We start from the raw sequence: 13,396 nt of genomic DNA, 5'->3' as shown, positions 1-13,396 counted from the left end.
GTTAGCAATCTGTAGCACATTGATGCTAACTGGGTATGGATGAGGTGCTGTGGTGTGAGCTAAGAAGTGACGACATGGACCTGTCCTTCCATCCATCGTTATTGGGAACGTAAGATCTATCTCCAATAAGATGGACGAGCTAGCTGTGCTAACCCAGCAACAGAGGGAATACCAGAGGGCAGAGTAGCATCATGCTATTCACAGACATGGCTCACAGAGCTAATAGCAGACACCAAGGCCACATTGGAAGAGCTTCAGCTTTTACACTGAACAGACTGGTGAAGAAAGCCAGCTCAGTCCTGGGCTGCCCTCTGGACCCTCTGGACTCTGTGGACTCTGTAGAGATGGAGGCTAACAGGGGAATGACCAAGTCACCAAGGATTATCTTATATATGTTAAACCAAATGTAAAATTGAAAGAACTGTTGGCTCCAAGGGTTATGGCCCCAAATTTACATCCTGTCTCCCAGGGGGCCATAAAAACAGAGGTGGGCTGTTTGGAAACCCCACTTTGGTGAACATTGATGAGTGAGGGCAGGGCTATCTCAGAGTCAGAAAGTGGCCTGGCCTGAAATACCACACTACAAAATCTATATCTCTGTCTTGTTGGCTATGGCTCCTTTTTGCAGCAGTTCTCTCTTCTTTGTCCGAACCTTGTAATTTTTTTGTCTCTTTTTCGTCATCTTTGTATTCGGAGTGGATCATTACTTTGTTTGGCTCATTTGTTGGTTGTCAACAACCAACTTTTTGTGTCTTCAGTGATATTTTTACTATTTTTTCTCCTGTGTTTGTCTGGAGATCCTACATGTAACCATGGCTGCATTGTTTACATGTGAACTCAGCTGTTAGCTGCCTGAAGCATGTCAATGCTAACTGGTGCTAGGCCAGATGTTCCTCACAAGGTGAGGAGAAGGAGGTGAGGACGACGTGCTGGTTCTCAGGTGTGAGCTAAGAAGTGACGACATGGACCTGTCCTTCCATCCATCGTTATTGGGAACGTAAGATCTATCTCCAATAAGATGGACGAGCTAGCTGTGCTAACCCAGCAACAGAGGGAATACCAGAGGGCAGAGTAGCATCATGCTAGGATACAGGATCCAGGAGACAGAGACTGAACAGACTGCTGAAGAAGCTCAGTCCTGGACCCTGTGGAGGTGGAGGCTGGCTGACTGGACAATGATGGACAAGCTGTCAGCATCTATTTTCTTATGGAGCTTTTTACACTTTCTATACACTTTCTTACTTTGGTTTTCTTGATTGCTGCTGTGACTTCAATTTCGTTGTACTTGTTACAAGTTGTATTCTATTCTACTCTACTCTATTCTTTTCTATACTTTGTATTTGGTTAATAAATAAAGTGTAGAGCATCCATAAACATTACTTGGATGTTTATTATAAAGTTGGAACTATGATGGTTATTTCAAAGAGTTACAACATGTTTTTCTGAAGCAGCCTCTCTTTTCTGAGCCTCTTTCTAAACTGGTGAAGGTAAAATGACAATATGACATGGAGCAGTTAATCTGCATAGAATATACACGGTAGATCTTTTTGATAGAGCTAACTGTTAGCAGAGGAACAACTCAAAGGTTAGAAAGTCCAGTTCCTGGGTTAAATTCAGGCTCATTAAACTCAAAAAGTGTTGAAATATTTCTCTGATATACATGTTCCTATATTGGCTTTGTTGCCTGTCTTTGAATCTCACAGTATTTGCCTTTTGAACCGTCAGCAATAGATTAAAGTTGAGGTTTGGATAAACTGATGACAGTAACTTAGTCAAAGTGTCTCATGCCTTAGTAAGACAATGGAGCTCACACACACCCTGTGTTTTTATCTCCTGAACTTTTTCTGCACCAACGAGCACAGAGCAGGCTCTGACACTTTACAGTTAGTGTGTCCAACTCTTCATTCAAATCTCTCTATCTCATCGTGGAAACACAGACGGACCTTTCTGTTCACTTACTGAACCTTAGATGTGTGAGTGAGTGTTGTTTAGTCTTTACTTTCCAGCCCTGGTTATTCTGTGTTAGTGAGACTTTAAAAACGGTTAGAAATAAAAATTAAGAGGCTGTAAAAGAGCTGATATTAACTCTGATTAATGGCACGAACCGTCCAAACACAGAAACTAATGACTCAGACAAACTGTTTGGGTATCACCGGTTTATGAACCATAACACACACACACACACAGACACACACACCCTTAATCCCACTAAGATCATTAAACCCTCAGCTTCAACCTCAGCTGCTCTCTGAGTCCACAGTTAGCTCCTCCAGCTAACTACCCACTACAGACCATTAAAAACCCTGAGTGGGTTTTACAGTCTCTGAAAGTCCCCAGCTGGTCCTGGAGTCCACTTATAAAACCAGAAATCATATCAGAGATTTAAGCACAGCAGCCAACACTGTCCACTGGCTGGGGTCAAAGGTCACCCATTGGATCTGGTTATTAAACACATCAGGGCCAAGAATCAAACAGATGAGGTCATGTGACTCTGCTGGAACGACCACACACGCTCTGTAGACACAATCATCTCTCTCAGTATCAGTGATCGTTTCCACATGTCGGCTCGCTGCAATAATCCAAGTTTAATGTTGGACACGTGAACGTGAGCCAGCTCTCCCTGAGCCCCGAGCAGGCCTTCAGCTGGAGGACGGCGAGCTGAGAGGAAGAGCTCCAGGAAACACCGTGACGCTTGATTTGTGAGCGAGTAAGGAGCAGCTCATCCCTGCAGCTGCTTCGTTTCTCAGCCTGAAGATCGACTTACACGATGACTGATGAACAAATCCAGGAGTCCATTACAACAAGACTACAAGTCTGCAGGGGGAGCCTGACCCGGATACACTGGGGTAGTCCAGATGTCATCCAGATAGAGCATCCTGCAGCAGGTAAACAGGCTGTGAGGCAGCTACAGTCCACTAAAGCTGGGCAAGACCCCCAGTCAGCTGATTCCAGGTTTCTCCCAGGCCAGAGAAAATACTGATTCAAGACCTGATGGTGCCTTAGAGACCCCGTCACATACTTTCCACATTAATTTCCTGTGATCCTGAGGTTTTCTCAGAGACTGTTGTCATCTCTCATTCTTGTTTGATCAGCCCCTGGGTGTCATCGTCAGTGGGGAGGAGGAGCGGCTGCTGTTAAAACATTATTTTTATTTAAGTATGAGAGGGGATCTGGTTCCTGTCTGTAGTCTGAGACGTATCGACCAATTAGGAGCATGCATGCAAACAGTCTGTTTGCAGAGCAACAGCAGGAGTTCTAGAACTCTGACATCACAGACGGAACTCTGCTCTGGATCTGTGATCTGATTGGAGGAGCTTCATTCACAGTAAGCTGACCCCCAGCTGTGATGGTCTTGGTTTAGTTCAGGGGTCTTGCAACCTTTACTTTCAAAAGAGCCGTTTGTCCTCAGCTCACCTGGATGAAAGTCATTCGGGAGCCGCAAAATCTATTTTATCTTCACATTGAGACAAAAAAAGTGTATAAATTTATGTTTATAAAGTTGTACTTGTGATTTCTTAGTTTTTTATTTTCATTAATTGATTAATTTTTTTTTCAATAAATTTGCAAATTTAAGAAAACAAAGACATTTGTAGTGTCATAGATTTTATAAAATTTTGCAAAATTTGGAAATTGAAAAAAGATCAAAAATTTGCTGATGAAAAATGAATAAAATAAATGTGCAAAACTTCAAAGAAATCGATGAAATTTCATAAATTTGCTAAAAAAAACTAAATAATGCAATTTCAAAATTTTGCTTAATTTCCAAAAATTCTGAAAACTTTCTAAAATTGTTGAAAAAGAAGGATTTATGTAAAAAAATTCAAAAATTGGCAAAAAAAATTTTTAAAAAAAGTGGAATTCTTTTTCTTAATTTGAAAAATGTCTAAAAAAATTGAAATGAAAAAAAATTCCAAATAAATAAAAAAAAAAATCACAAAAAAATAAAGCTTTGTTTCAAGAGGTGAAGCATTTTTAGTCCAGATTTTATATCATGATTTTACTTAGTGTCTGTGTTGTTATAGTTAAGATATTAAAAGCCATTTATGTTAATAATATTTTTAAAGCTACAAGGAGCCACTGCAGAGAAGTCAAAGAGCCGCATGAGGCTCCAGAGCCACAGGTCACCATCTGACTGTCAGTTGTGATCTAAATTGCCTCGTAGCTGAATTACTGCATCTGTTAGTGGCCTTCTGCTACTTGAGTGATGATTAAACAGCAGTTTGTTTCTGCTGTTGGGCTGATTGTGTCCTCCCCCCTCCTCTTTCAGGCGATGTTGGCTTGTTTGTCTCACTGCAGAGTGATCACTGTGTTCACATTTATCCAAACCATCTGAGCCAAGGGGGGTGTTTCTGGACCCTGTTTACACAATTCAGGTGTGAAGCCATTCCAGCACAGCGCTCACACTTTAATGTACATTTTGTTTAAGCACTTTGAAGAGTACGCCGTCCAACACAGAGCCCGATCCAAACTGTGCAGTAGCCAGAAACGAACAACAAGCAGATCTCACAGCACAGAAAGCCCCAGAATGAAACACTACAATAAAACTACACACACACACACACACACACACACACACACACACACACACACACACACACACACACACACACACACACACACACACACACACACACACACACACACACACACACAGAGTCCAAACCACACATGTACTCACCAACTCTCCATCAGACTTCATCATAAATAGTAAAACTTAAAAACCTCTGAACGTGGTCCAACCTACGCCTGGAGCTGGGCCTCGCACACTGTCAGCTTTTAAACATGTCTGTTAAGGTTTTCAGTTTCTTTGGAGACACAGTCATTGTCCAGCAGGGGGCGACTCCACCATCAGTCTGACTGGAGAGTTCAGGGCTGTTGTGATATTCACCTGAGGATTATTGGGGCCTGAACAATCGGGGTGTTGAATAAAAACATGAGGAACATTGGCTCAAAGCCGGGTTAGGCCTCTTATTGGGTCCCAGGTCTAACTGTTTTTCTAATGTTGTTCACTGTGCAACTGTTGATGGTGGTGTGAGTGTTTTTTAATCCTTGTTGTGAATCAGGAAGGTGGGGATCTGTATTTTGCTGGGGGAGCAGATCTGATTCTGTTGTGTCTCTTTGTTCTGTTTCTATGGTCCAGGTCACATTAGTGTTTGAGGAGGAGGCAGCTTCTTTTGTTTATTGTTTCAGACCAGACTTCACCCTGAAGAATAATTTGATTTAAAGCTTGTTTTTTATATTAATCACATTTTTGCTCCACCATTGGTTTGGGAAGCTGGGAAAATTTAACTTTTCTGTTGCCCACTAACACTCGCAGACAGGTGCACAACAACGCCTTAGGAAAAACAAATATCTGTGAAACATTAAAAATTTTCTGTACTATCTGTTCTAAAAAAAAATGTTTTTCTAATTTACCACAAATATGTTAAAACTGAGCTATACTGCATTTTAAAAACAGGCCTGCAGACTGATTTTAGAAAATCATCTGGCGCCACCTAGTGGCTGAAAAGCAGTACTGCTCTGTTCTGCTGAAGGCTGGTAGGTTGTCTTTTGGTGTCCCCTGCACTGTTTTCTGTCGATAAGATGTTTAGACTTTACTCGACACAGCGATTGACTTTTTATAGATTTTTTATATATTTATTTTTTAAATAATAATCAATATTATTCAACAATTTATTTAAAAAGCACTAATCAAGTTCCTCTCTCCCTCTACAATGGTTTTGGGTTTATTAGTGGTTGGCAATCAACTTATTATTGCATTTCCGCCACCTACTGGTATGGAGTGTGGACCAAAACATGTAATGAATCCCACTATTTCTGCAAATTATAAGTAAGTATGTAAGGAAGGAAGGAAGGAAATTAATGATTGAATAAACAGATTGAAAAATACATAAAACAGTTATATACTACGGAAGCGTATTGCATTTACTTGAAGAAAAAAACAACAACTCAGGTTTTCAGAGTTATTTATTGTTCGGTTTGTTTTTTGTGGTAATTAATTTTGTTTTTCTAATTAATATTTTTTTATTTTTATTTTTTTTTTTTTAATTATTTCTTTTTTATGAGTAATTTATTTGTGGTAATTAATTTTGTTTTTCTGATTATTATTTTTATTGAGTTTTTTTTGTTATCATTATTTCTGCTTTTATGAGTAATTTTTTTTCTGTTTTTAGATTAATTCCTGCTTTTTTTTAGGAGTAATTTTTTTTCCTGAAGTATCGAGCTACTTCGAAATCCCATGAGAACCTCCATGCAGGACACAGGAGCCACCACTCATCCATTGGGGTCGTCTGCAGGTTGGAGGTTCTCACGGGATTTCTAAGTAGCTTGATACTTCAGAAAAAAAAAAAAAAAAAAAAAAAAAAAAACAGAATTAAATATAACAAAAAACAAACCAATAAAAAATATTAATCAGAAAAACAAAATTAATTGCCACAAAAAAATTACTCATAAAAACAGAAATAATTATAACAAAAAAATATGTTTTTTTTTTCAATTTTGTTGCGCAGTGTTTATCAGTATAATGCAGAAAACCCCAAAATAAGAGTATCCGATATTTTGCATCATTTCATATTCGTTAAAATAAAGAATGTAGTTTTTATAAGTTTAACGTGGTGTACTCAAAGGGGGAACATAATAAATTCCCACAGAAGGGCCCTTATTTTGTGTCCTTTCAGGTTACATTTAGTGGAAAGAAGTAAACAAAGTGCCTGGATACTGGATGCTCTACCAGTGGACAAAACATATTCAAATGTCTTCTTGATACCTTTCTGGTAGATATGTTATTGAATGTCCTCTGGATAAACTATAAACAAAGTTTCATCTGGATGCTTATCTAGTGGAAAATGTTTACAATGTAACATCTGGATGCTCTTCTAGTACATGGTAAACAGTGTGATCTCTGGATTCTTTTCCAGTGAAACTGTGAAATGTCCTCTGGATGCTCTTCCAATAGATAAAATGCTGTTAAATGTCCTTTGAGTAATCATCTGGTGTATGAAATTTCTCTGGATGCTTTTCCAGTTGACAAAATGTAAACAAAAGTGTTCTCTGGATTGATTTTAATGGATAGAATCCTATTAAATGTTTTGGTTTTTGGTTGATTTTGGTTGATATGTAATGTACCACTGAATACCCTACCTTTTGGGTCTGCTGTCATTGTGTACAAGTATAACAAATACAGTCTTGATGCCCTGCCAGCGGATCAGACTTGGCAAAGTTGGTCAGCCCTAGGTGTCACCTTCATAGTGGAGAGTTTATTCCAAGACACTTTGAGAGTTCATGCTTTAACAACTGAGACCCCAACAGTTTACGCCCTGACACTTACACCACGACAGTTTACGCCCTGACACTTACACCACGACAGTTTACGCCAGGACAGAATGAGCCACATGTGTGTGACACAGTAGGCCGAAATTGTCTACACTTTGACAGTTAATGGCTTGCCAGTTTATGCCTCAACAGTTTACACCAGGACAGTTTAGGCCTTAACAACAAATTATGTCACAAATGTTTTCATTTAGATAGTTTTTGCCAAGACATGTGGAAAGTTTACACCTCAACGGTTTATGCCATGACAGCCTAGCAGTTTATGCTTTGACTTTTTTATGGCACTGCAGTGTTTTTTTGGACAGTTTGCACCAAGAAAGTCTGACAGTTCACGCCACAAAATGTAAACTTTACACCATAAACTGTCAGACAATGACAACACACACACACAAAAGCAAGTTTCATTTAGCCTTTAGCTCGTGCTCTATCTCTCTCCTGTTTCCCTTTCTTCTGCTCTTCTGTCCTTTTTCTGTCTGACAGGCTCCAGTGTCCACCATCACTACAAAATTAATCACAGAAATTGTTTCGACAATCTTTACACTGAATTTAAATGAAATCAATGGACATGGCTGAGATAGTAGGCAGTTTGAGAAACAGCTAATCTTATGCTGATGGTCTTCTCCTGTGTTGTGACATTTATTTTATTTTAAGGTTTGTGTGAAATGAATATTAACTGTGGACTGTGTCACAGTTTTGTGGTGAACTCTGGTGTTCCTGAGTTTAAGGAGCAGCAACTTCTGAGTGTTTTTGGAAAACCTGTGAAACCACTTCACACGTGGTAAACTCTTGTTTTTAACAGCAAAGGCAGAGAACCACACAGAAACACCAAACTCATGTAGGGTTATTTTTAATAATTTCCATGGTCAGCACTTTTTAAATCACAAGTTACAGGCAGAAAGAAAACCGATCAGTTGGAAATGCATCATTACAGCTTTAAGTTTCATTCTTATATAACTGTGAAGTGCCTCAAAGATGACTGACGTTTCAGAATCTATTATCATGGAAATTTCAGACCAGTCGTCCCTTCAATCCACTTCTTGTAATCCTTATGACAAACTTCCACAAATCCAGCTGCTGCAACACAACCATGGGTTGGATTGAGTGTGTTAGTGTGGACACCATAAATCATGCCCTTGTACACCACTCCACCACCAGAGTCGCCCTGTGAGAGAAACATTATAAATATCTTTAGTTTGTTTTTATCATTTGGTGAAAATCTTAGTTGAAGTATTTTCAAAGTGGTTAAAACGTGGTGACTGAAAGAAGATTAAAAAGCATGGCTACTCACTCCAGATGTATCCTTCCCATCAGATTTGTAAAATTTGTAGTGACTCTTGCCATATTCTCCCTCTTTAATTACTTTGTAATAACATTCCTTTTTTGGGTCGCGTACAATTTCAAGTTCCACACACTGGAGCGTTGGTGATGGACCAGTTACTGGATGGAAACAGAAAAAGATACGTCTAAACAACAATAAGTTTCAATGTTACCTCACCCTGTAGATAAATTTGACAACAACAAATTAAATAAACCTCAGAAGCACTTTGCCGCTAAAATAAGTTTACTGGTTATAACAGAGATAGGTTTGGGAGGAAAGTGATGCAGATTTAGATTTTATGTCTATAATTCACATATACCAACTCTTCAGAAAAGTTATCTCACCTCTCAGGCCGTTAGGACCCAGAGTTGCTGGTCCATGACCTGCAACCTGAACCTTGGCACCGTATTTATTGAAAAATCTGAGAAATCTGAGGAACAGAAACAGATTTTGTATCTAATGCCTTTTTTTTTCTCAGATTGATCCAAAGTGTCTCATTTTTAGAGAATGAAGAGTTTTTAGATTTCACAAAGAGGAGAGACCATTACTCACTTGGCGGGGTTTGTCTTGCAGTTAGGGAGGCCTACAGGTTTGACCGTGGTTACTGGGTTTTGGAGCTTCAGCAGCATGATGTCATGTTTATTTGATTGTTTGTCTATGAAGGTCTCGTGTTTTGCTTCAGTTGCTTGCCCTCCTCCTCCACCGCTTGGATGAATACCGACATATGCAGTAATAGTCCTAAAGAATATGAAGAGGTGACAACAGAAAAGCACCATGTTAATGTGATTACATTATAGTTTAGTATCAGAGGTGATTAATTAATATTAACAAAAACAATTGTGTCTTCATGTGCTGAAGAATTCAGAATATTTGTCTCTTACTTCTTATCGCAGTGCGCAGCCGTCAGAATCCAGTCTTTACTGATCAGAGAGCCACCACACAGGAAGTTACTGGTTCCATCATTTCCTATCAATTTCACGTGGTACTCACGGTCATTAGGTCCACATTCTTGACCCCCGATGATCCTCTTCTCCAGATCCCCAGGTGTGCTCACTGAGGCACCTGGAAGAGAAAGCCCTCCCCATGTGAATGAGCAAAGGTTGAAACAACTTTGAGTCGTTTATATCCTACACAAGCTGATTTTTTATGAGCTAAAAGCCAATAGCTAACCCTAACCCTAACCCAGGTTGGAAACAGAGAGCTGACCACTCACCGACCCACAGCAGCAGCAGGAGGAGAAGACGTGTCATGTCACCCATCTTACCCGGACTGCCCTCCTGGTGCCGAGGCGGTGCTTTTTAAGTGTTTTCAAGCTGCCCTGTCGGTGCTGGACTCACCAATCACCTCCAGACGGTTTATCAGCACCATCCTACTGGCTACCAGGTCTGAACCTGGGCAAATTTCCTGATCTCTAATCAGGTGTTACTTCACCTGGCACATTTGGTGACTGTTATCGTCAGAGAGACTGTTACAGTATGTAGCACATCAGAAAGGTTGAGCTGAAAATAATTGATGAGTGATTCTATAATTAGGGAATTTTTCAGGTTTACAAAAAAGTAAAAAAAAAAACTGTGCTTTTTTAGCTTCATATTCTGTTTGTTTGAAATGTTTTCACCTGGAATTTACTGAATACAGAATTTACTCACAGACTCACAATAGAGCAATTTACGGTTGGCGTTATCAAAAAATGTCACATTTTGGCAACAGAAGCAGCATTTAGCTCCATTCATTCAGACGAGTTCTCGTTCTTTGAACTCTGAATTAAGGTGGTTAGCAGCATAAAAATGTCTGGTTGTTCTGTAGTCAGCTGTCAGTAACCATACTACACCAGGGAGTCAACTTCTATCCAGGTCTGAGAGTTTCAGAGCTACAGGTGTTTCGGAGCAAAGAGTGACCGTGCTAACTGGGGACTCTCAGCTGAACGTGTCAGTGTTTGTCGGCTGTTGAATCCCCAGTTAACAGGGTCACACTTTACACTGAAACACCAGTGACCTCTTGGGCTGTGTTATTAAGCGTAGTTGTGTTAAATGTAGCCTACTTTGTCCAAAATCAGCCACCAGGTTTGACCCCCAAAAAATCAATATGAAGTGCTGATGTTCTAAATCCAGTTTTATCTTTGTGTATTTAATGAAAAAGTTGGTTTTGGGCCGAGGATATGACCTTACATGGACTCACTGTGGAGGGTGGGTGAACCTGTGTATTAACAGAAACGGATTTTGTGTTCAAAGTGAAACTATGGTTTACCCTTTTTGTTTTGGGAGGTTTTGTGGTTCATTGACTCTAGTTCATGTCTTTATATTTCACAGTCTGTAAGTGTCCACGGGTACGACACGATGAACAAATGTTTTTTACAGTTCCAAGAGTTAAGTGAGAAGTCGGTAAACATGCATTTCGTGTTAGGGCCCCTAATGACTAAAACAATCTATATTTATTCGCTCTGTAACTTCATTAACTTCACTCCGTAGGGCTCTATTAACATTTCTTCAAAATACCTGCCATTGTTTCTAGTTTGCTCAAATGGCATTTAATGACTTTTACTGATTTTAACAGTTGTTGCAATTACTTTGCTTTGTACGACCTTAAACGAACTTTTTCATCTGATTTTTTATTTTTATTTTTTCAAGACTATAAATGATTGTAATGACATCATTACTGTGAAGTTTTTCAGGTAATGTAATGTGACTGTAATGACAGTGCTGGGTGTGGAGAGGTGAACATACAGAGCTGGTTTATGTGTATGTGTGTGCTATTACGTTCTTGCTTATTGTGTTTATTTAGATTTATTTATTTATTAGTATTTTATTTTGTTTTGTTTTTTATTTTATTATTGTTTATGTATGTTTATACTTTTTCATATGTATATATTATTTTGCTATCTTGTATTACGCTACTCTGCTCTTTATGTTGTTATGAATCTGAGGATCCCCTTGGAAACCAGATAACTTATCTCAAAGGGTTATTCCTGGCAATAAAGAACTGTTAAATATAATGCTGCCATAAGCACACAGTGAGTTGTGTTTAAACTCTTCTCTTGGGTACAGCCTGCGTTTCTCCCCTTAAACTGTCCCCTGAATGTCTGTCCCCTTGTTGATGATAACCTCAATGAGGTTGTCAAAATTATATTTCTGCATGTTAAAACTTCTAATTATACAATAAATGAGGGAAACAAAAGTCTGTTTGAACCCATTTAGAAAACTCTTTTTGCCCGCATTTGAAAATATGACGCTCTGTAGTCTCTGAAACTCTATGACCATATCATCGTGACCATCTTCATGAACCATGAGGACAGGCTCGTTGGCACGCCTGTGTGTGCGGGCCCACACATGTTTGTGTGTCTGTTCACACATCAGAGTGGGACTCTGCGCGATGCAGAGAGCAGAGGAAGAAGACTTGTGAATGTGCAACAGTGTAGAGACAGAAATGACACCCCGTCATGTAATAAGGTAAATATCAACTTATTTAGTCTGTTAAATAAAAGAACAAGATGAAGATTTGATCTATCAGCTGTTTTCTGGCATCTTAGAAAGTTTTGATCTCATGAAAAGATAGGCTACATGATGAGGAACATTTACATGGCCCTGCTATTTTCTATACATACAAAGACAAGATCAAATTATTCATATACGGGGTAAAACAGAGAGAAATGGAACAAAAAACTATTATTCATGTTCATTTTTACAAGTCCATGGTTTTGGATGTTTCATAGATGATCTACAGAGGATACTTTTTGTGCATCAATAACAGCATGAAAGCACAAACCATAAACAAACATTATTAAATACAATTTCATTGTTTTTTAACAGTAAATAACTATTAACAAATGGTAAATTAACTGTCTATTTACCCTTACTTACACTTAATAGATGATGGTTATTTTAAAGCACATGTTTTGCTGAAGCAGCTTCTTCTTTCTGACCCTCTATTAATTTTATATAGTTGAATCTGAACTGGTGAAGGTAAAATGACAATATGACATGGAGCAATTCATTTACGTAGAATATACACAGTAGATCTTTTTGATAGAGCTAATTGTTAGCAGAGGAACAACTCAAAGGTTAGAAAATCTGGTTTCCAAGTCACATTCAGGCTCATTTAACTCTAAATAGTGGTGAAATGTTGCTTATGATGTGAATTCACTGAAGACGACCTGGACAGCCAGAGATAAGCTTCCTTTGTGAACTGAACCCTCAGCTTTGTTGTCTGTCTTTGAATCTCACAGTATTTGCCTTTTGAACCGTCAGCAATAGATTAAAGTTGAGGTTTGGATAAACTGATGACAGTAACTTAGTCAAAGTGTCTGATGTCCTATCAAAACAATGGAGCTCACACACACCCTGTGTTTTTATCTCCTGAACTTCTTCTGCACCGAGTAACATCAGACCGTGACACTTTACAGTTAGTGTGTCCAACTCTTCATTCAAATCTCTCTATCTCATCATGGAAACACTGACGGACCTTTCTGTTCACTTACTGAACCTTAGATGTGTGAGTGAGTGTTGAATGACCCAGTGAAGTTTTCTTATTGCGGTATCTTTGTGATGGAAAGCTGTAATAACGTAATGTTCCTGGTATTCCTTAAAAACATGCTCAAAAGAAGTTAATTGAAATTTATCGAGTTGTCTTTAATACTTTTTAGGAAATTGTAATTTCTATCATTTTTTCCACATTGGTTTTGGAAAATTTAATGTTTGAAAATGTTTATTTTTCACTTTATAACAGGTTGTAAACATTTTGCTAATTGAAAAAGAG

At 38.7% G+C, this 13,396-nt stretch overlaps 1 protein-coding gene across 1 annotated transcript in view; it reads right to left on the bottom strand.

Moving 5' to 3' along the window:
• Positions 1-8,820: 8,820 nt before the first annotated feature.
• Positions 8,821-13,396, bottom strand: part of LOC141801251 (thrombin-like enzyme gyroxin B2.1) — a 28,972-nt gene continuing 24,396 nt past the window's right edge. Inside the window, exons 3-6 of the mRNA XM_074684228.1 lie at positions 9,529-9,709; positions 9,200-9,385; positions 8,992-9,077; positions 8,821-8,825 (exon numbers count right to left, since the gene is read on the bottom strand). Coding sequence (XP_074540329.1) covers positions 8,821-8,825; positions 8,992-9,077; positions 9,200-9,385; positions 9,529-9,709 — 458 coding nt within the window. The remainder of the gene's footprint in view (positions 8,826-8,991; positions 9,078-9,199; positions 9,386-9,528; positions 9,710-13,396) is intronic.

The sequence above is a fragment of the Halichoeres trimaculatus genome, unplaced genomic scaffold (assembly GCF_033239565.1).
Source record: "Halichoeres trimaculatus isolate MK-OKI-2021-1 unplaced genomic scaffold, fHalTri1.1 fHalTri1_scaffold_12, whole genome shotgun sequence".
In the NCBI taxonomy this organism is placed as follows: Eukaryota; Metazoa; Chordata; class Actinopteri; order Labriformes; family Labridae; genus Halichoeres; species Halichoeres trimaculatus.
The sequence above is the reverse complement of the archived record's forward strand: the minus strand, read 5'-3'. Positions and strand labels throughout refer to the sequence as shown.